General features: G+C 38.2%; 1 protein-coding gene across 5 annotated transcripts in view; it reads right to left on the bottom strand.

Moving 5' to 3' along the window:
• DNAH5 (dynein axonemal heavy chain 5) overlaps positions 1 to 24296 on the bottom strand; it is a 268608-nt gene that overhangs the window by 146321 nt on the left and 97991 nt on the right. For all 5 annotated transcript variants that reach the window (XM_044779484.2, XM_070519860.1, XM_070519859.1 and 2 more), the window contains 13 exons: positions 21079 to 21244; positions 20156 to 20395; positions 18356 to 18546; positions 18180 to 18267; positions 17073 to 17206; positions 12599 to 12800; positions 11816 to 12051; positions 9449 to 9667; positions 8270 to 8332; positions 7722 to 7960; positions 6535 to 6775; positions 4516 to 4715; positions 1830 to 1983 (listed from right to left, as the gene is read on the bottom strand). In XM_044779484.2, coding sequence (XP_044635419.2) covers positions 1830 to 1983; positions 4516 to 4715; positions 6535 to 6775; positions 7722 to 7960; positions 8270 to 8332; positions 9449 to 9667; positions 11816 to 12051; positions 12599 to 12800; positions 17073 to 17206; positions 18180 to 18267; positions 18356 to 18546; positions 20156 to 20395; positions 21079 to 21244 — 2373 coding nt within the window. The remainder of the gene's footprint in view (positions 1 to 1829; positions 1984 to 4515; positions 4716 to 6534; positions 6776 to 7721; positions 7961 to 8269; positions 8333 to 9448; positions 9668 to 11815; positions 12052 to 12598; positions 12801 to 17072; positions 17207 to 18179; positions 18268 to 18355; positions 18547 to 20155; positions 20396 to 21078; positions 21245 to 24296) is intronic.

Genomic DNA, 24296 nt, shown 5'->3' with positions numbered 1-24296 from the left:
CATTTGTTCCATTTCAATTCTTGTGCCTTTTGCACCATACCACTCCTTTTCTTAAATAAGAATCTTTAGCCCACCCTGGTACCCCCATTATGTTAACTAAAAACAAGAAACAGATACAAAAATAATAATACAACATGAGATAATTTGGGAGGAAAGGACACTCCCAATTGTTTTCACCAGTTATCTCTAAATGAAATGAATTTTAACGTTTTTCAAGTTTCCTACACAAGCATTGAATTGTTTGTGTATTTAGAATATAAAATAAACATTTAAAAGTAAAATACAGGAGGGTCAGCCTGTTCGCATAGTGGTTAAGTTCTCACTCTCCACTTCAGCCACCTGGGTTCACAGGTTCGGATCCCAGGCATGGACATACATTTGTCATCCATGCTGTGGGGGCATCCCACATACAAAATAGAGGAAGATTGGCACAGATGTTAGCTGAGGGTTAATCTTCCTCAAGCGAAAAAAGAGGAGGACTGGCAACCGATGTTGGTTCAGGGCGAATCTTCCTCAGGAAAAAAAAAAAATGATACAAAATTACTTATAGTATAAACCTAATATTGCAAAATTTTTAAAAATATATTTTTTGCAGAAAAAAGGAAAATACACAGATTATTTTGAGAGAGTAGGATATTTTCTTCCTTAGTCACCTTCTTCCTGACAGATATTTTCTCCCTTAAAACTTTCTAGGAGCCAGCCCAGGTTGTCTAGTGGTTAAGCTCGGCACATTCCACTTTAGCAGCCTGGGTTCAGTTTCCAGGCGCAGACCTACACCACTTTATCAGTAGCCATGCTGTGATGGCAGCTCACATACAAAATAGAGGAAGATTGGCAACAGATGTTAGCTCAGAGCAAATCTTCCTCAGCAAAACAAAAAACTTCCTGAATTTTACCAATGAGCACATGCTATTAAATAGGAGAGCACAAAATCTCATCCAGCTCCTTCAATACTGTTAAAGTTTCCATTATGAAGTCCAATTTGAGATTCTTCTCTACCCATCACGAAGAAAAACACACCCAAATATAAAAAGCAAAAATGAATAAATAAATACTTAAAATTTTAGTGTATTGATACATTTCACTGGTGACCAAAAAATAAAAAGGGTAACATTTCTGTCCTCTGTAATTAAATTGAAAACTAACCAAAGAGAAAGCTAGGAAATGTAAGTGAAAAGAATGTTCAACATAATCATGCTTCTAAAACTCAAATATATTGACGTTATAATTTTGCAAACAATTTAAGGTAATTGAACAAGAATCCTTGAGATTTGGTAAAAATGTTTTTCTAAAAGAATCTCAAAATACACTCCATATATACCTAGTGTGATGATTACAATTTGATGAGAAAAACATACTCAACATGTTGAGAAAAGGCCCTTTTCGGTTTGGAGCTTTTTTCCCACAGATTACCACCCCTCAATTTTACGGTAGAGATATAATTGCGTATATTGTATAGCGCGAGTTATTTCAAACTGTCAATAGTAGAACAAATTATCGTCAAGATAACTACTCCATAATTCTACACTATTCCAAATTCTACCTGCAAATTATCTGAAGGAGGATCTCAATTATGCAAGCTTTCATTTTGTTTTTTTAACCCTCTGTTTCCTATAAAGCCTCACAGAATTGTAGCATTCTTACTCTGATTTTCACCCCTTCTTTGTACTCTCTCTCTTTGAAGAACACTTCAACAACAACAACAAAAAGATTGGAGGGGGCTGGCTTACTAGAAGCTGAAACGTTGTTGCATTTTTAAAGGAATTATCAGCTATTAGATAGTTCTCTAAGTTAAAAACCTGACAAAATCTTAAAGAAAATTCTGAAACCTTGGGAAGTTGTTTGGCAATGTCTCCTCCCACAAAGACGGCTTCTAAGTAGACCCACAAGTTTTGCACCATCATCCAGTTCTCGATGATGTCTGTGGAGTTAGAAAGGTACTGAACCCATTTTTGAATCTGGGCTTTGAACGGCGTATTGTACCTAAAATGAGAAACAGTTTCAGCATTTGTTCTTTCGGTGTTTTGTTTTTATTTTTGTTGTTTCCAAACGAAAAAGATTTTTTTAATCCTAATTTTTACCTGTTTCTTCACAACTTAGATTTTGTTGCTGCCTTTTAAAATGATGCTACCAAGTGATTAATTCGCCACCATTTATTGTCAGACTAACGTTTTGATCTAGAACATAGAGAGGTGGGAGATGTGTTATCTAAGGAGCAGATCAGGCATTAGACTTGACTTGACCAAGCTGCCGGAGTAATATAATTCAGGTCATTGTTGCTACCACCATGAGAATAGTATTCTGTCTACTGAGCTTCTGTGCCTGTTCCATGGAGTCTCTGGTTTTTCATATAACATAGAGCAATTAGAGCCATTGGTGGTGGCCAAACAACTAATTCAATTTCCAAATGTGATAATACCTGGAATATCTCTTTAGCCTCCTCTCTTCCTGGTCTCTTTCCAACTCCCGCCCCACTGAACTCCAACCCACTCATGTCTATGTGTGTATGTGTGTGAGGGCTTATGCATGTTGCCTATAAACCCTGATAGCCACTGTTCTGCCTCTCCCATAGTTAATCTATCTTCCCCTTTTTCCTCTTGAGGCAGAAACCGACAGTGGCCTCCCAATGTCTTCTTCTCCTTCTTCTTTAGATGTCATTTCTACCTGGATACGTAGCTGCCCAGTTAAAATATGGAATTTCCCAGCTTCTTTTGCAGCCATGTACAGTCCCAGGACTGGGTTCCACATCAAGAGTTCTCCGCCTTAGCTACACATTGGAATCATCCAGCAAACATTAAAAACTTCCAATGTCTGCCTGTGTCTCACCCCCAGAGACTCCGTTTCAATCAGTCTGGGCTGTGGCCCTGGGGCCGGAATTTTTGAAAGTTCCCTAGGCGTGTCTAGTGTGTAGCCGAAGCTGAGAACAACTCTTCTAGAAGAGAAGTGAGCGGATGGAAGGGATAGTGTGGACAGGAGGAGAGGGGCCACAGAAAATCAGCCAGGCAAAGCTTGGGCCCCTGATGACGTGGAGGAGCCCCCACTCCAACCTGAACCCTCGACCTTGGGAGTTTTTTTACATGAGAGAGACAGAAAGTTCAGTCTTGTTTGTGCTTCTGTTACTTGCAGACAAACTTAATCCTGGACGATTATACTGCCTGGCATTGTTTTTCCTCTTCTCTTTTCTCCCTTTATTGATCTCTCCCACTCCAACAGAATATGGACTTGAAGACTTCTCAGATATTAGCTGTATTAGTGAATACAATTTTAATTTCCATATTCTTAACTGTTAAATAGATTGTTTTAATACTCCCCACATCTTTCTGGGGCTTTTTGTTTACGTTTTTCACGAGATTGTAGTCCCGTAGAAATAGCAATCTCTTATTTACTCCACTATCCATAGCATCTAGAAGACAGCACGGCACATGGTAGGTGTTCAATAAATTTCTGTTAATGCATGTTCCTCACACAACTCTGTCTGTGGATTCGATGCCACTGGTAAGGAAAGTTTCCCCATCCCAAACACAGATTATCTTTACTTAGTTTATGTGTTATCTTCCATTTGTCCTTCACTCTGGTTGGGGATGAATAGTAACCAAATTCATTAAAACTCACCAAATCCTAAAGCTGTCCAAACTCAACATTACCAATAGTCTAATCTCTAAGGCCAAATTTCATATTTTATATTACTTATTTGAAACACTTAGGTGTACCAAGTAAATGGAAAGAAGAGGAATTTTTTATCAAAACAGTATTAAGTAGTTATTACTTCCTATAGTAAAATTATTGATACACATATACACAGAGAATAGAGTGGCATTTTAAAGATAAAATAGCACAATCAATTCATATCTTGATGATGTCCACATTCTACACAATTACCCTATATTTGAGAAGATCCTGGTAAACAAAAAATTATTTCAGAAAGAGCAAAGGGAAGCAAGGAACCGAAGAAATCTAAGTTCATGAGTCCACGCCTTGTGTGTCCAAAGCACAATGGCTTTGATGTAACTGTCAAATAGAAGTGTTAGACTCCTGTTGGTCTGTGCTGCTTTACCTCTCTTTATGAATTAAATTCATTCTCTATCTTAATCTGTCATCTCATTAAAGTATGTACACAACTAAGAGTTTCTAGTCCATAGACGTTAGCAAAAAGGCTTTCCAAGTAGAACGATTACTCTGAAATTCAGAATCATTTTCCCTCTGGACTCTAGGGCCTGTTGAGCTGTCAGCTGTGAGTCTTGTCAGTAACAACGTTGAAATGGGCCGCAAGATCCAAGTGGCTAATGACATGTTGCATTATCTTGTCCGATTGATGGTCTCAGACACATCCCACAAGTAGAAGATAACAAAATAAAAACAGTATCACACATGCTGTACCAAAAGCTAAAATTAAAACAAGTATTTTTCATATGGAGTAAATTATATGAGGGGTATTGTTGCATTTTTTAAGTTAATTTCCCTTGAAATATTTGTCATGTTCCCAATTCTCAGGAAAAAGATGGATGGTTTTCCTACCTGTTGCTCAGGAGGGAGCCCAGCAACATCAAGCTGTCCTCCATGTTGGCGATGATTTCTGAGGTGCTGTCTCCTCGCAAGAGGAGCTCTCCGCGGGTTTTAAAGCTGCCAAATGTGAATGTTTTGTTGTCCCATTCATTAATGACTTGCTTCAGCTTTTGCTCAATGTCTCTCTCTTTCACTGCACTGATACAGATGTCCTATTAAAATTACAAGTTCTCATTTTATCACATGAAAGTCACCCACTATTCCTGAAGAGTCTAGATTCAGCAGAGGTCCTATCTTCCCTCTTTGCTTCATATGTATCTATACTCAGATTTCCAGATCTAAACTGAAATATAATATACGGTGTGTGTGTAGATATAGATTTAGGGATAGAGATATTACTGAGTAACAGAAGCTTAATTTGTAAAATTTCCTATCAAACTATTTCACAAAGAAAGATGACAGAAAAGATATGCAACAATGGTATTTTATTCAGCCAAGAGAAAAAAAGTAAATCCTACCATTTGTGACAATATGGAAGAACCTCAAGAACATTAGGCTAAGTGAGATAAGTCTGATGGAGAAAGACAAACAATACATATCCCTTCAATGTGGAATCTGAAAAACCAAACTGAAAAAAACAGAGTGGATTGGTGGTTACCAGGGGCTGAGAAGTACGGGAATGGCAGCGATGTTGTTTAAGAGTACATACTTACAACTAGCAGACAAATACGTCCTGGAGATCTAATACACAATAGAGTGATTATAAACAACAAAACTGTATTATAAATATTAAACTTGCCAAGAGACTAGATCTTAGCTGTTCCCACCACTTGAGGAAATGATAGTGACGTGATGTAATAGAGGCGTTAGCTAGTGTTACAAGGGCAATTATACTGCAATATACGAGTATCAAATCAATACGTTGTATACCTTAAACTTACGCATTGTCATATGTCAATTACATCTCAATTTTAAAAATCAGGGTAAAATAAGCTCATAGTCTTTGCACTTTGTCCTTCATCCTGATTCCCTTCCAATATTCCGTATCTCAATCATAAGCACCATCATCCATCTAGATCTCTCAGCAAGAAATCTAGGGTTCATCCTTAGCTCCTCCCCTTGTTTCTCCTACCACATTCCCACCACCAACAGATTCTACCCAGTTTTACCTCCTAAAGCTCTCTTCAATCTTTTCTACTCTCTCCTGTTTCACTCCCTGCCCCCTCATCCAACACACTATTCATTATCTCTTGCCTGGGATATTCTTATAACTTCCCAATTGGTTTTCCCATCATTCCCCCATGCCCTGCTCCAATCTTTTCTCCACTTTTTGTAAAGAGTGATATTTACAAAAGGCAAATCTAACTATGTCATCCCCTCCCTGTTCACAATACATCTCCCAGATGGCTCTCCATTGCTCCAAAGACCGAAATTGATACATGTTCTAGCCCCTTTACATCTCCCCATCCTCAGCTGTCTCTTCTCTCCCTACCCCCCTACCCCTGCCACTCTGGCCTTCTTCTGGTCCCCCAAACACACCTCAGACCCTTACACATGCTGTTCCATCTGCCTGGCATCATCTTCTTTGCACTTTCCAAATCCCTCACCCTCACCACACAAGTACACTCTGTTCAGCCAGCAGTCATGCACATGTTCCTAGCCTTTCCTATATTTATCACTCCCCAAATAGGTCTAACCCTGTTATTGCAGGCCCTCATAGAGAAGCATACTTTTCCTTTAACGGTATTTACCATAGCTTGTACCTATACCCTTATTTGTATAATTATTTAATTATATAAATTATTTAATAATGTATGAATGCAGGAATACATCCTCATGTCCCCAGAACTTAGGACAGAACCTGTCACATAAACATTTCTTGAAGGAATTAATAGTTGAATGCCAGGAAAAGAGCTTTAATTGTCCTAGAATGGTTTACTGAGCCAACATTCCACAATGTAGTAACACTATCAAATAAATTTCATGAGACCTTTTAATCTCCCACCATATCCTGCTCTCCATCAATTGTACCTCTATTTCCTCTTTGTATTTCAGAAGAGGTGCCTCCATGATATTTCTTAACTTAAAAGTTTCATTCCCCACATCCAGACTATGCCCAGTGAGAGCAGTTATTCTTTCCCAGTGCCTGTCCATCATGGCCTTACTGGCCATGTGCTCCAGCAGTGGGCAACATTCACTGAAATCATCAATGGTCTTCTTCAGATCCAAAAAAGCCTGCCAGTCCTTCAAGGCCCGGGGCAGCTTCCGACACCTGCAAAGGGAAGCCAGTGTGAAAGATCATTGGCATATGAGCCCATAAGTCTCCAGTCCAACACTGTCTGCTAGCATTTCTACCAAAACAGCCACTTCAAGGGGCCAGTCCCACAGCCTAGTGGTTAAGCTCAGCCTGCTTTACTTTGGCCGCCTAGGTTCAGTTCCCAGGCATGGACCTAAACCACTTGTCTATCAGTGGCCATGCTGTGATGGTGACCCACATACAAAATAGAGGAAGATTGGCACAGATGTTAGCTCAGGGCCAATTTCCTCATCAAAAATAAAAAATAAAAAATAGTCACTTTGAATATCTATCAAATTTTATATCTCATGAGTCAAAGGATATCTGTTAATATAATATACTTTTCCATTACAAAACAATTGCCCTTCCCAACCAGGAAAGAATTTTCTTCAATTCCTCATAACAATTAACTAAGTAAAAGGCATTATTTTAAAGGATAGAGGTGCCTCCTGATTCAATTCAATTCTACAAACAGTATTAAGATCCTACTAAATACAAAGCACAGCAGAGTGTATTGAGTTGTCAACCAAAAAAATACAACAAATGACCCTCCATTTTCTTTGGGTTCAACACTTAAAATGATGTAGAAAAATCATAGAGCTCTTGCTTTTATTCCAGGAAATCACCTAAAATAAACTTCAAATGTTTGATAAGTATAATATAAATATAGATCAGCTCCCTCCAAGTTGCAGAAAAGCCCCTGACAAGATTCATCCAGGTTTAAAAGATGTGCGTGTCTCACCATGTACACACAGGGCAATTAATAAATAGCATTTGACAAGGGTGATGTCAACAGACAACAGCAACACAGCACGATGTGCTTTTGAAACATCTGGCATGAAAAGAAAACCTGACAGCCTATCAAAGAAGAAAGCATTTGAGGTTCAACAGCTCTGGGCATGCTAAACATTTAATTTCTCACCTGTTCTGGAACTCTAAAAGTTCATTGTTGATTTTTTCAATATTCACTTCTGACCAAAGGATATCGTGATAGCTATTTACAGTTTCTATGACGCTGTTGTATAGAGTGTATATTTTCTGTAGAAGACTTAGTTGCTTCTTTATTTCCAGAAGCTGAGGATACTGTGTAACTGGCAGACCAAAAAGCTCCTCTCCACCAGTATAGGTGATGTATTTCCGATAGATATTATCAAATTGATTCTAATAAAAACACAAGTGAAAACTCCTCAAAACGATTTACATATGAACAAAAATGCAAATGAAAAAGGAAGATTGGCAAATAAGCAAACATGTATGATCTCTGAGCACATGTAAATAGGAATACTAAATGAGTATAGTTAATTACATAAAAACCAACTCTAATTATAACCACAACAAATCACATTTTTAAAAATGTAAGAACATTCCATATTCCACAATAGGCCTTTCTGTCTTCAGGAAAAAAAAAGTATGTGTTTAAAACCCATTAAGGTTTTGGTTTTAGAAGGTCATAGAAACTAAAAAGATTACCTGAAACATGATAAGCCTATCACTAGCTTCCTGGGGTTTCAAGCCACTAGCCATTGGACCATTCTGAAAGAAAAAGTCAAACACAAAATAGAATGAAATGCTTGCATACAAATCTCAAGAACTCAAAGTATTTCAATATCAAAGTTAGTTTTCATGCATATCACATACATGATAGGAAACCTTCATCCTATGAAAGTTTTTTTGTTTTGTTTTTTATTTGCAAAAAGGACTCAGGAAAGTGACTCATTGGGAAATATTTTCAAGTTCAAAAAGGCTGAGTTAATGCCACAACTTCCATACATCAAGAAATTCTGAAAACTAAAAATATGTACTATTCATTTCTTAGATGACACAGGCAAAGAAGGCTCAGTAACTACCCTCTAAGAAGCCTATATATAATGTCTGGTTTTAAACTAAAATACTAATGCCACATTACTCACGGATTTCACCACTCTAATATCTGTTTGTAAAGTGACCTATAATCTTAACATTACAATTAGGTTTTCCTACATTAGAATACTTTCAATACGTAGATTTCTGTGCTGCTTCATCCATGAAGATAGTGCATGGATCCAACCTCCTAACTTTACTCACTTTGTGGTTTGGTGTGCTGCCACTCAATAGGTATAAATTTATCCTATACTCTACATATTTCCCTTATGTAGCACATTATAATTGGCTAGAAATGGGTCTCATTACACACATATTCGCAGTAGAAGATTCTGCACTGAAACTCATATATGTATGATTAAAATATGGACTCCACCTGTCTTGTCCACTTTTTGTCTTCAGCACCATGGGCAGCGCCTGGCACACGCTGGGCAGGTGCTCTACAGTATTTGTGGAACTAATGAATGCTGTGGGAAGGACAACCATTATAACTATATGTGAATAGTATTTGTCCACAGAAATCTAGAAGGCATCAAACAACTCAGTAACAGATCAACGATATAATATAAACAGCACCTTGAAATTCCCCATTTCCTGTTGAAATTATTCTGGCTGAACTCTAAGTGGAAAGGATTGTGAAAGGGAAATGTCTTTGTTCTCATGAAAATAAAACTCCCATTCCTAGAGAATTTCATTGAATGTGATACATAATCTTTAAACAACAACTACATTTTGCATGCTCTATTCACTCTTCTCCAAAAATACACACAGAGTAAGCCAGAGTCGTACCAAATCATAGTCCGAGTAGAACTGGTGACAGTCTCGGAGAAAAACCTCCACAGCACTAATCAGCTCTTTCCTGAAACTGGGCTGCAGGGAGACCAATTCATTCTGAACTTCGCTGGCACGTGCCAGAAGCTTCTCCCAAGCATAGCGCAGAGTATCCACTTTGTCCATCTCTTCCCTTGCTATCAGAAGCCCATATTTGTTAAGCAGGGCATAGGATTCCTATACAGAAGAAGAAAAGTTTAATTTCTGCCAGTCAGATGCATAAATCTACACACAGTCATTTATTAAAGCATCAGAATGAGAAAGACCAGCATGCTAGGGAAACTGCCCAGAGAGTTCTAGCTCTTCTACTTGCAAACTGTGAGAGCTTAAGTGAGCAACTCAGCCACTAAGCTTCAGTTTCCTCACCTGTAAAATGGGAAAATTCCCTGGCTGCTTCATAGGATTTTTGTGAATATCAAAAAGTATCATTTTAAACACATCTTGAAACTATAAATTATACAAATAAAAAGTAATTTTTACTTAGGCCCTTAAATTCTATTTGAAGACTACAAAATTATATCAAGTAAATGAGAAACATGAAACAATTTAACTGATAATATTAAAATAACAAAATAAACTAAGGTTTTAACTCTATCCCATTTCACTTTGTTGGTAAGAGGTTCCAATAGTAGGACACAAGAGAACATTCTTGAATCAGAGCCTGGAACAAGTCATTGCCCTCAGGTTGCAAATTCCTGGACTACTCTCATGGCTACAAGATTAAAATGAGGGAAAAGTTGGTTTTCATGAGAAAAGATTTTCCCTAAATATTCCTGGCCTCTTCTCCCACCATTACTCCTCCCCATAGAGGTAGGATGGATATCTGATTGTTGATTTGGGAGAAGATCCTTGACTTGGACAAGCATAGCCTTTCTCCCTCTTCCCTCTTTCTCCTTGAAGGCATGCCTCTGGTCTGCACCCCAGCACCAATCAAATGAAGCAATGTAATAGAGAGGGCTGCAGCCTTCCAATGCAGCCTCCGATGGATGAGTAAGTACAATTCCAGGATCTAGTATGCACAAGCCCATGGTGTATATGTACAGGGTGGCGAGATGAAGGGGGGGTATAATGGGAATACGGGAGCTGTACACTAAATCACTTCTTCCAAACAAGTTCTATCAGTAATAAGGATTGTATTTTGATCTTGACTACTTGACTACAGTTTTTTCTTAACTCTAAGGTGGGGGAAAACAGAGTTGTCAGTTACTAGTCCTCCTCTTCAAACGCCCAGGTCTCCCTCGGTCCTACACAAAGCAGAAGTTCTTTGCCCTGATGTTTCAATTCCCAAGAAGAACACAGTGGACCATGTGATTTCCCAGACCCAACACAGCAGGGGTACAAACATGCAGTCATCTGAACCATTTTCACAGGAGTTTGAAATTTTCCAAAATCCAAAGAGGGACACAGAAAATGTGGGACTAGAGTAGGATCCTGACCATCAGACTTTAAGCCCAGACATTCAAGTTATGGTGTGATGAAAAGATGTTTTCATGTCTGGAACTGTTTAAAGCTACAATTATACTAGTCTCAATTAAGAGAATAAATACAGTGACCCATTCCTGATAAAACATTTTCATCTAGAAAAGATAGCAGGATAATACAAACAAAAGTAATGTGCAATACTAATTGAATTGCATAACTCCTTTGGCTCTGTTTCCTTGTATGTAAAGTAAGGGTTGTAGCAAGTTTTAAAAAGTTAATACAAAGTCAATATATGAATGGACACCATTTGTGCCCCATCCAGGTCCGTTTACCAGCTGTTATTTGCATCCCTGACTGCTGGGAGAGTTGGCTGTAGGGATCAAGCTGCCTTCTTCCCTTGAAAATTGTCCTCAGCTGAATAGGAGCCTCTTCATGGGAAGATTATGGTCAATGACCAACTGATTTGGGGGAATAAAGGACAGTTCTCCTTGCCTCAAGGTGGGACCAACTGTGTGATACAATTCGTGCTCCAGAGCTCCCTGTGGATTCAGGCTGAAGTCAGTCTACAGCTAAGAGCACATCCTTATTTAGCTCCCCCACCCCCATGCCAATCTCATCCTCTCCTGTTTCTCCCCTTCCCCTTTTCCCATGAACACGCATCAATAAATCACTTGTACAGAAATGCTCATCTCAGCCTCTGCTCTTAGGGATCTTAAATGCCACTGAAAGGATTAGAACTGGCCCATAGAAGGCACCGTATAATGTTAGGTATCATCATTATTGAAATTGTTGTTCTTAAGTTTAGCATCCCTTTGTAACTCCAGTCCAGACCTGGTCGGTATTTCAGCTAATATCTCCCAATATGCGGAGCTATTTCTGTATAAACAAACGATTATCAGTTACCTCAATAGGTCCCACTTGAAAGTCAATGGGGATTTGCTGCTCCCTGATTTCCTTCAGTGCCGCCATAGCTATCCGAATATCATCGAGGTCTTTAATTTGACGATTCAGTTTCTTACTGAATTCTTCAACAAGCGTAAAAATGTTTTCCATCTCGCTCCTGTATTTTTTGTTACAGTGACGGCCGATGACAACCATCCAGGCCTTCGTCTCAGCAGTCAGAGTGAACTTCAGGTCTGCTGTAAAACCCAAATGTCCACAGTTCAGTCTGAAAAACTTGAACCAGTGTGAGAACACACAGTGCTACTGTCCACCACTAGTAGATAATTTGAAGCTTATAGCCCTCTAACTCATGAAAAATCAACCTGGAAAAAAATTAGGTTTTCCTAATCTTATATATTCATCATTTTACAAAGCTTGTTTTGCAACAATTCAAAACACAATTCAAAATGCTAAAAAAAAAAAAAGTCTATCAAAACCGTTGGAGATAAGCCTAAATGTTTGTTATTATTAAAGAAAAGATACATTTTAATTCCAAATACAACAGACTCATCCCCTTTCTCTGAATTAGCATTTATTATCGAGATTTAGGAGCACAGTGTCCAAAATAGCCCAAAATAAATAATTATACAGAAAAGAATTAAAAACAAGTCTACAAATTGATCTTAAAGGTTGAGGCCCATAAAAGGAAAGTCAATCTTTAAGATAGCTAGAACTGTCTAGAATACTAATCTAAGTATAACACTGTTGAATTTTTAATCTCTGTCTGAAAGAAAATGGACCAACCTGTGTACAGGGCAATGGCACCCACACAGATATATTCCGGCTCAGCATTAATTTCCCGCACTAGGTTTTGGAAATAGAGAATCTCAGATTCAAATTCAGACAGCAAGGGGTTTTTCATAATAAACGTCATAATGGTTTCTTCTTTCTCCTTTTGCCAAATGTGATTGTAGTGTTTGAAGCAATCCATGCATGTAATAACTTCCTAGAATACAAATAACAGATTTGTGTTGAGAGGGAAGAATCAGAAACGGCACCACGGTATAAGTGAATATTTGCCAACTGCTGGTGGTCCCCATAGATTTATTAAAATGCTTAATTAGTGAACTGTGTGACTAGTTGGAAATGCCACAGAACTGGAACTGCATACAATTGTGCAAATAGTAACCCAAGACTAGTAACAATGAAACTGCTACCATCCCTAGCCAAAGGAAAAGGGGACAGTTTCTAGCAAAAAGAGAGAGAGTCCAGGAAGATTTGTAGATAGGGCCTTCTTGGTTGGAGCTGGACTTTAGGTCAAAAACCACAGCTCAGGGACCAGCCCAGTGGTGTAGTGGTTAAGTTGACATGCTCCACTTTGGCAGCCTGGAGTTTGTGGTTCTGGATCCCGGGCGTGGACCTACACACTGTTCATCAAGCCATGCTGTCGCAGCATCCCACATACAAAATAGAGGAAGACTGTCACAGATGTTAGTTCAGGGCCAATCTTCCTCACACAGACACACACACACACAAAATAACACACAGCTCAAATCATGCCACAGAGAGAGTGCTATGGAAAAAAATACTCTAAACTCACTCTTCCCACCCGCCCCCCTGCCCCCAGACCTCCTCCCAGACTCTCATTGGTCGAATCTACTGAAAGCTTCAGTAGAAACCTACTGACTTGTTCCCTAAGGTCAGAAGGTGGAGATTAGACTCTGGAGGGGCAAACAGAATATATCCAGCATCAAATCCCATTGAGAGATTGTATTAAATCACATACAATGTAGAAATTCACTGGATAAGGACGGCCATCTGTACAACATTAAATCTTCCCATCCAGGAACATAGCGTTTCCAAATATTTCCATCTTTTTTTGAAATTCCTTCTTAAGTTTTAGATGAATCTTCTTAGAGACCCCAAACACTTATTATGTATGTTCCTAAGTATTTTTCAATGATGATGTTATTGGATCTTTTTCCACTATTTTTATAACTGGTTATGGAAGGCACATGTTTACCAAAAAAAGACTGATTTTTTTTCTCTTTTTTATCGCGGTCACATTGGTTTACAACATTATATAAATTTCAAGTGTACGTCATTATATTTTGACTTCCGTATAGCCTACATCGTGTTCACCATCAAGTCTAGTTGCCATCCGACACCATGCACATGTGTCCCTTTACCCATTTTGCCCTCCTCCCACCCTCTTCCCCTCTGGTAACCACCAATCTGTTCTCTGTATCTATGTGTTTGTTTGTTGCTGTTGCTGTTTTTGCATCTTCTACATATGAGTGAAATCATACAGTGTTTGGCTTTCTCCGTCTGACATACTTTTTAATAAATAGTCCTCTTTGCTAGAGAGTGTGCTTCTGTAAGATGAATTGGCTCACTCACGACTGGAAACTAGGAATGATGTCAATATAATGGGGAGGTCACATTATCAAACGCTGTTTTCCCAGCCCCTTGTTTTCTACCAGCTGAAGTGGCAATCCTTTGTGCCACACTCCTTGTGCCACTTCTTGCTTTTGGGTCAATTTGGCCACCACTTCATTTTGAGAATGTTCTTTGCCCAGTTCAACTTGATCTTTGCATATTTTACCCTTATTTTTATAACTCAGCAGCTTCAATTGTTTCTTACACGACCTTCTACCAAGTTTCTTTCACTTTTTGATAGTAAAGTTCTTATTATAGCGCTACTAAATGGGTTAATATTTTACTATGATTGTTAATGCTTTTGTTGCTACTCTGGTTACAAAATTTCCTATGTTTTGTGTGTCTGCCTCAACCCTGCTCTTCTCATAATCCTTATTATATTAAATGTGCAATTTTGCAAGACAGTATTTTCAGGAACATGTTTACTGCATTACAGCAAAAATGCTTATAATTATCCTTCAACTGACTACTAACTTAACTTTTACTGGGCTATAATTTTTTTCAGATTAGCCTCTTGGATTTACTTGGTAGATAATCATATCATTTACAAATAATTGAAAATCCTTCTCTTCATTTCTAAGTTAATTACCTCTTGGGAATCAACTTTTTCTATTGGCTTATATTATAATTTCATGGTTACATCTGCACAAGAAACAATTTTCAAAACTGAGATAGAATCAAAAATGCCATTATTTGAAAAAATAGAGCATCACCAACAGCATTCCAAATGGTCCCAATTGCTTTAAATGAATTTCACCAACCCGCACCAAAGCAGCTCCACTCCAACTTCCCACACACAGCTAGAGGGTCCCTCAGAGCCTCAGGCCTAATAGGTGTTGAGATTTCCCACACATTAACATACAGAAAGCTAACCTGCCACTGCTTCTCCCAACTACAACTGATCCTCTGGCATGGGCTGAGATGTCGATGTGCATACCCAGAATGCATTGCAACAGCATGTAGACATATTCACAAATGTATGATGACTTGGAGAATGAATTATAGGTTATCAAAGACCCATGAATATGGGTAAAAATTCAAGAATCTTGAGCTCTTTCAACATGCAAGAGTTCATAATATAAGACTATACCCTAACTAAATAAGTTTTAGACTCTCATTTATTGTATCTGAAAGTGTCAGTCTTTATTAAATTGGAACTTTTTTGAGTGGAGGTAACCCAGAGCTTAAAGGAAAAATTACATGAACTACACATGCAGAGCTGTTCTGCTTAAGTCACTTTTATTGCCAAGGTTATTTTATTATTTGGACCAGCACATCTTTCCAAGCCGGGCAATGCTCTCAGTTGATGGCCGGCCTAGGGATGTGCTGAATGTAGGTCAGGTGTACGTGCTGATCCAATCAGCTGTGGCAAGAGGAAAGGGGATGGGATCAGAGGATTGTCTGTCGTTGAGCGAGAATCATTCAGAAGGGTCTGCTGCTGTGGAGGGCTGGTCTAACTCCATCACTGTGTGTATTTATTCTTCCAGAAACAATTTATCCATCCTATCAATCTTAAAAAAGTCCTTCAAGTTATTCTATGTGCTAAAACCCTTTCTCTTATTTTAAGAAGACTAAGAGCTACACATTTCCTTCATATAATAGCAAATGCAACAAAAGTAACACAGAGAGAAGCATTTTGTTGCCAGCAGTATGTTAATCTCAACTACTATATCTTACCCTGAGATTTTCATAATACTGGCAGCTTATATTCAGAGAAAGTAATGTACTTTATTATTGATTTATTTTACTGTATTTTCCATGATTACTGGGACATCTGAAAATATATCTGATTGTTTATTACCATCATAGAATATTCTACTTGCCTTTATCATTTAGTGTAGAGCTTGCTAAACTAAGCAATAGATAAATATTTGTTAAATTGAATTATGTGAACACTGTCCCTAGGGCAAAATTAAATACGAGACCTTCATCATATTACGAAAGGAAAATTGAAAATGTACAAACGCAAAAGCTTCCAGTTCCCTTGGGAACAAATTAAAGTTAAACTGAATAATATTTCCGCACATGTTTACAGCCACGGTAGCTTTTCAAAATGCTTTCAAACAAACGCAACTCATTCTGTCAAAACTCAGTAATAGAAAAGATGTGTTGAGTGAGTGACAACTATTCCCTCAACACTGAGAAACATTTTTAAAGAGTCAACAGGTCTTAGAGGCACTGTGAACACAGATTTTTTTTAAGTATAAATTAACTTCAGGGTTTTGAGTCTCTGACCACCACAACAGATTTGCCTGAACAAAAAGGGGAAGTTGAGAGAAGACTAAGTTGAAAGAAAAAATTAACCCAAATTTACATCCATGTCCAGTATAAGTTTGTACTGATAATACTAATATTTTCTTTATTCTCAGTATTGTCTGATTTCCATGTGGCAATATACATAAATTTTCATGTGATATTTTATAGGATTTGCCTGACAACACAAATATGAAAAATCGACTGTAAATCTTATTCTATTTCAAATGTACTAGTGTCACGGACTCTTTGGAGGGTAATTTTAATACCAGTCTGACCTGTGGTTTGGGACATAGCAAATTTTTTAACAGATTTATTTGTACTAAATAAATCAGGAGGTTACAGGCATTAAACAGAACACAATATAAAACATAGGAATAACAGTTCTCTTTCACCTTGTAATCTAGAACAAAAGATCTTCAGTTAAGTAAACGTTTGCCGAGCGCATACAAGACGCCAGAAGCCTCTCGCTGAAGGCACAGTTGGTGAGCCCCGGGGTGCATGTCAGACAAGCTTGTGATGCTTAGCTTCCCACAGACACATATTGTAAAGCAAAGGGCCCAGGCGACAAATCCTCTTGACATACCTTTTTGGTGGAGTTGATGATAGTGCTAAGCACAGAAACTAATTTTACAATCTCTTTGTTGTCAGAAACATTCTTATAATAGTTCCTGGTTTGCACGGGAATGGGTAAGTTTACAGATGCTATTTCAAAGGTATCTAAAAGCAAAAAAAAGAGAGACAAGATTATATCGACAGCATAGAGCACATGCTTTAAAAAGTTGAGGGGATTTGTCTAATGGTAAAGCAAGAACCTCTAAAACCTTCTTTATAAAAGCAACCGAAAAGAGTGGGAAAATTTGTCAATATCAATTTTCAGGACTCTGGAAATGAACCAAAGCTTGCAACAATCCAAGGAATTCTTGCTTATTCAAGAAAAAATGCTGAGTCTTGGTAACAGCAGTGAGTTTTGTGGTGTTTCAACTGGTTCTACACCCACTGCCCCCTCACCAGCTACATAGAACCTTGAGAAACAGGAGCCTTGCAACCACTGTGGCCATGGAAACCACAGCCTAGCAGTAGCCTAGAAGTCACCAGAGGGGCCAGACTGGGTGTGCAGCTCCTCAAGAAGCCCCACAGAATTGTCACTATTTGACCTGTCTAGAAGCTCCCTGGAAAAGCCCTAATCAAAGAGCTTACCTTTATTTGACCTGACTCAGAACACCCTGAGTGAAAACATCCTGATCCCAAGACATTTGTCAAAAGACAATCAGCAACAAGTAATTAATTTTACAGAATATAAATGAAAACCATAAGACATACAGCAAAAATCACCACACGTTAGCAAAACAGGACACATAATAGGTCAAAATACAAAATGTCTCTTAAATGTCAGGAAATATTCACTGTGATGAGAAGTTTCTCTTTAAACTGTGAAACTAAAATGTTTCTTGTGCCCCGTTGGATCAGAAATCAGTGACATAGCCACAAATGTAAAACAGCCACTAAAAATGTGCTATTTTAAATGATGATATTAGAATACATGGATTACGTATTTTGCAAACTTAAAATTGGCTCATAGATTAGTATTCCAACCTAATCTGATTGAGAATTGTATGGAAGGAAAATACATTTTAGCTCAGTAAATGTTGGTTTCCAACGACTAGTTAAAAAGAACTGAAAGAACATTTACCTTGAGGTTCGTTTTCTCCCATTTCAACATCAGAATCACTGTCTTCATTATTCCGCAAAGTAGCCATTTTTCTTTCATGCATCTTTTTCTGTAACATAAAAGGATATTTCTCAGCTCAGTCCCATGTGTAAAAGAAGCAGCTTCCGTGTGAAATGATTTCTTCATCGCACACCCACCTTGGACACCAGCTCACCGCTCCACTGTCTAACCCCTTTGGTGACGCTGACGATGCACTCCACGGCTTTGTTCAGTGTCTGCTGTACGTCTTCCAGGGCGGGCGCCATCGCAATGTTGGGAATGGCCAGAGTGATGCCTGCCCGGAAAATGGGCAGACTGTTCTGCTTCATCTTAGACGCAGTGTTACTGTCTGAGTTAACACAAAAGAGGAAAGATTAATCTTTTTAATTCAAAATGGGATTTATTTCATTTTTAACCAGAAAAATTAAAGCACTTAGAACAAGACAGCGTAGGTATATAAGGGGACAAATATTTTGAATGTATGAATGAATAAAAGCTAATGGGGGATCTAGCTTTGCTCAACATAACAGAGCAGTTCAGTGGAATCCAAGTCCTTTTCTGCTGATGACAACCTACTGGGGCACCCTCCACAAAGGACACCCGCTGTGTGGGCTCAGGCTTATTGTGCAAACTCTTATCTAAAATATTAAAGACAACGCTGTCCAAATAACAGGATGCTAACAAATTAGCTAAATGTAGAATAAGTAAGCAAGGCATGAAGAACAAGGATAGCTACCAGACGAAGCCAAAGTCAGAACAAGCAACCAGTTTAGAATTTCAAATAAAACATACGCCTCTCCTACCACCCTGTGTATAACCCAAACTCAGAGCAGTTAAAGAGTGGAGAAGAAATAAAGTGTGACTCAGCATTTACATCCAAAGGGCTTTCAAAGTTGAGTAAAGGTATAGGTATATAAACACAGATATGTATTATGTATGCATGTGTGTGTGGGGGGGGGGGTGTAACTTTTTACATATTTGGAAATAGCTACAATATATAAAGTTGGGAAAGATATGTCATTCAATATTCAGCATATCAACCAACAGTTGATAAACTCTAATAATATCCATGTGTCAAAGAAAAGGACTATCCTCCCTCCATTCTGAAGTGAAATAAAACGTAATAAACCATGGCACCAAACAAAAAATTCTTTCAATATTTCCACTTTTATTCATCCACTTTTAATTAAATATTAGAGATGGTTTCCCTTAAATGCCAGTATTCAAAATGAATAAAAAGGTTTTATTATCCTATTCCTTTTCCATTTTAATTAATTAGTTATTTTATTTTTTACTATTTTTTAATTTAAAATTTAATTTCAGAATGTCTCTATATTTGATGGATTTTTGTGGCCCATCTGGGAAATGCAACACTTATTTGTGAAATGTGCTGAGGAAGAGATGATTGTATTGAGAAGGAGGAAAACAACAAGAAAGTATACTGAAAGTATATTGACACAAAATAGTAAAAAATACAAACTATTACACAAAAATAGTAAAGCATTTTCTGCTTTGGAAAAGATGGCATTAATAAGATCTTTATCACCTTATGAGACTAGCTAATAACCTAATAATTTAACAATGAAATTATCTTTCTATATATCTTCTTTTTAAAGTATGTATTTTTTTCTTTCACTAATTAATTCATTTTACATGTTTTCATCATATGACAAAAAGATTAAAAGTGATGTCAATTATTATGTTATTAACAAAAGCTAAATGACTTTAGGTAAATTACTTAACCTTTCTGTGCTCAGTTTTCTCAGTTTTAAAATGAGAGTAATGATGGTATCTACTTCATAGAATTGTTGGGATAAACAAAGTTCATAACATATAAACTTATAAGGAGGCACTCAATAAATGGTGGGGTTTTTTTTTAATTATTTAAATAGAACAGGTATACACACGACCAGCAACCATGCCTGGCCAGCCAGTAGTTAAACTGTGTTGGGTATTACCCCGGAAGTTCATCGTGTTGGAGGAATGAATGCGCCTGCGAATGGCCTCTAGCGTATTCCTCGTGACTTTCAGAAGAGCATCCACGTTTTGATGGTTGAAATGAGAGAGTAACTCGTGGGCTTCTTCCTCCAACATCTCCGTCTCTTTCTTCTTTCTCGCGATAGTCGTCAAAGGCAGGAGACCTGCCCCAGCATTAAGGGAAGATGTCAAAGTGTCGGAAATTCCTTCTTCTCTTTTTGCTGTTACAAGATGAGAGAGATTGAGAGAGAGAGGGAGAACCAGCTATTGCAATTAAAGACAGGAAAATTAACATAAATGACAGGCAAGTTTAACAACAAATGTCACACTTCTTAGAAGTTGAAGCCATCAAAGGACAGGAAAAGGAAATCCGGGCACCAGGTGAACTGATGGAAGCCTCTCCTCCTCAAAGGAAGGAAACAGAGGAGAGGCAGGAGCTATGGCCGAAAAAGCAAGACTGGGCCTCAGGGACCTGGGTTTTCATGCTCGCTCCTCCTCCAACAGCCATAAAAGCTTGGGGGAATAATTTCCCTTCTCTGCCTCTCAGTGTCCTCATCTGTCCCACCAAAGATTCGCTCTAGTGTAGACGTACTTCAACAGGAATTCCAATCCAGAATCCATCCTACTCCACTGATAAGATAAAAAACACGCACACATACCTGCAAAGAGAGCTAACAGGGGCCAATGCAAAGTATATGTTTGTAGAGTTTAACAAAAAATAATGGGAATTAATGACATAGAGTCATTACAATATGCTCAGAATCATAATTTCAGATTTACAAATGTCCCTCTAAAATTGGGAGGGTGTTTATAGAAGTGTGAAATTAATTGATATGTAGAAATTAAATTTTAGTTTTCCGCAATGTCCTAGAAAAACAAGACCTTCCAAGACCCCATCTCTTACCTGAATTTTTGGTTTTTGAATCAGCACCATTCACACTGTATATTTTTTCACTTTCTTCTTTAGATGGAACTTCCACATCCAGCAACATATTTATTAGCTCATTGACGGCTTCCTCCACTAATGAGCTTTTAAAGTGTAGTATCTGAGCACCATTTACACAAAGGTCCTACCAAAAAAAAATTAGCACAGTGTCATACTTGTTGACCGAGCTCTTGCAGGCACTTCAGTAATGGTAGTAAGGCCATAGGTTCAGCCTCCACATGAGATTTTGACCTCCAGTGATGCTCAGCCCCTAACCCAGGCCAGGCATCCTGTAAAGGAATGCATTAAAGACAAGGAAACCAACTGGAACAGCATGCATGGACCAAAATTACACTTACTTCTCCAGCAGCAGAGGAGACAACTCCAAGCACCATGAGCAGCCACTCTTTCCATGAAGTTTCCCTCATTTCACATAAATCTGCTCTAGCCAGGCTTCCTTCCTCACCTTTGCCATCAAGCCACAGTCAACCCCTAATTAATTTCAGATAGTCCGCTCCCCTCCAACTAGATTACACATTTCTCAAGAATGAGATTTAAAAAACATAAACTAATGTGTTTGGGGCACTGTGATCAATTCTGTAGGATGACAGACGGTAAATAGATAGGTAGATACATAGATAGACAGACAGACAGGTGGACAGATAGGGATAGATGTAAACAGTAAGTGATCTACCCCCTGGTTGGAAATAAGTTCATGAAGCAATAGACTCTGTTGGTCATAGTCTCCAGCTCCATTCCAGGTTCCGCTATGATTCATCTTGAGACTCTTGTGTACTCAGGCACCATCCATTCCAAACATCAGCTTCACAATTCATTTACCTCCTTATCACCCAGAACCTTCACCTCCACTCCACTGCTGCAGGGCACATGACATTTTGATGCCATTCACACAGGAACATTCTGATGTGTCCTGAAACTAACTATTAAACTTCTTTATCATCAAATAAAATATAAAATAACAATTTCTCTTCCAACTCAGAACTTCCCCCAACTACCAATCTCCATCCCCAGCCCAGAGACAGTCATGAAAAAGAGACAAAGATAGCTATGAACAGGAGGCAACTCAGACATTGAGTAAGGGATGGGATAGAGTTAGCATCATCTAGTAACAAGTATAGGGTCTGGCACTAAACAATGTGGTTCAAATCCTAGCTCTGTGTGATTCTTGGAAATCCTTCCAGGCCTTGGTTCCCCCATCTGCAAAATGGCGATTATGGCAGAGCCTACCTTAGATTGTTGTGAGTATTCCATAAGATAATGTACATAAAACGCTAAGAACCGTGCCTGCCACAAAGTAAGTACTCAAGAAGTGCTTGTTATTATTATTGGTTAGCAAATCACACAGAACCACAGAACCAATGTTTGTCAAGCTTGTTCACCTCACTCCGTATAAGCTAGCTCCTTGTTCTCTGAGAGATCACTAATATTCTTTAAAGTCTGCATCTTAAATCCTGACTCTACAGACCCTCTCCTAACAGCATAATTTCTCACTTCAACCACTCTTGTGCCAATATCCTTTACTCCCTCAGCCTTCCACTGCCCCACCCAGGAGAAGCCCAACCCAAATGAACCAGGTGACCGACCCTCTCCACTTGCACACACAAGACATGGCAATGCAGGTTCTTGGCATTGGGAATTCATGGTCCCTGAACTCAATCAGGCCCCTAGTCTTCTATGTGACTCCAGTCACATTCTTCTACCAGCCCCTATAATAGCTGTGTCCTCAAATCACTGTGTCTTCAAATCTTTACACCACCCACCTCCATCATACTCAGCTAATGACCTTGATTTCTACAGCACAAAGCAAATGATGGCCATGACACAGGACTCACCCAACTCCCTGACCCCATGCTCTCACCCAGAAGACAAACCAGCCTCCATCATCAACCCCCGACCCCCTTTTAGTGAATGTAATGTTTCTCCTTCTGTTTAAAAATAATCACACAATCTGAGTTCTAAGTCACAGACAGTCCTGCTTCTTCAGAGACCACACTTACCAACCATTCGCCTTGTCCTTCTTTACTTGATTTTCCCCCTCAGCATATGAATATACTCAACGAACTTCAACTCAGCATCTTCCTCCAGCTACCATAACAAGCTTCTGCCTCAGGGCCTTTGCACTTGCTATTCTCTCTGCCTGGAATGCTTTCCCCCAAAGATATTCATGTGCCTCTACTTCCTCACTTCTTGTGTTCACATGTAATCACAGATGTCATGCCTGACCAGCAACATAAAATCACAACTCTCTATCAGGTACTCCTTTTCTCCATTACCCTCAATTTTTCTCCATTTAACTTATCACCACCTGAAACATTGTTTATTTATTGGCTTGTTTGTTTGTTTGTTTGTTTCCTCCACTTGAAAGTGGGCTCCATGATGGCAGGGATCTCATCTGTTTTGCTTACTCCTGTATCCCCAGGAGTGATTGCATAGGAGTTCCACAGAATTTGTTGAAGGAATAAATGAATTATAAAAAGTAAACAAATTCAAGAAAAATCATTCATTTATATTGGTAATCATTCATTTATATTGGTAATCAAAAATGCAAATTAAAATTAAGTTCTATGATTTTGCTACTTAAACTACAATTTAAAAATTATAATAATTTATCATTTCTTATTATAATTTATTGGAGTAGATTATTATATTTATAATGAATATATTATTTATTATATAATTTACTGTAATAAAATTTTTATTATAATTTATTATAATCATAATGAAACAGTGTTTGTTGGGCAATAGTGAAATCGGTACTGTCACATTGCTGGTGGCATTGTAAATTGATACCATCCTTTTGAACAGCAGCTTGGTTACAAATATTAAGATCCATTAAATAAAGCCACACTCTTTGACGTGACAATCTTACTTTGGAGGAGAAAATAATACTAAAGGGGAAAAAAGCATGATACATGCAAATATATTCATTGTAGCACTTGTCAAAAGAGCAAAACTTTGGAAGCTATCTAAATGTCCAGCAACAAGAAATTAGTAAGAAAATTAAGGTACGTCAAACTCAATAGAACATTCTGAAGGCAAGACTAAAATAGTGGCTGTGAAAGCCATACAGCAACATCAAAAATACTTTGTGAAGAAAAGCCAAGTGGAAAAAAGAAAAAAAAACACTATTCAAAAACTGCTGTGTCTATGGTTGGGATTACAAATTTATTAAGGGA

Source organism: Equus asinus, chromosome 10, assembly GCF_041296235.1.
Source record: "Equus asinus isolate D_3611 breed Donkey chromosome 10, EquAss-T2T_v2, whole genome shotgun sequence".
Taxonomy (NCBI): Eukaryota; Metazoa; Chordata; class Mammalia; order Perissodactyla; family Equidae; genus Equus; species Equus asinus.
Note: the sequence above shows the minus strand (reverse complement) of the source record. Positions and strands in the feature narration are given on the sequence as shown.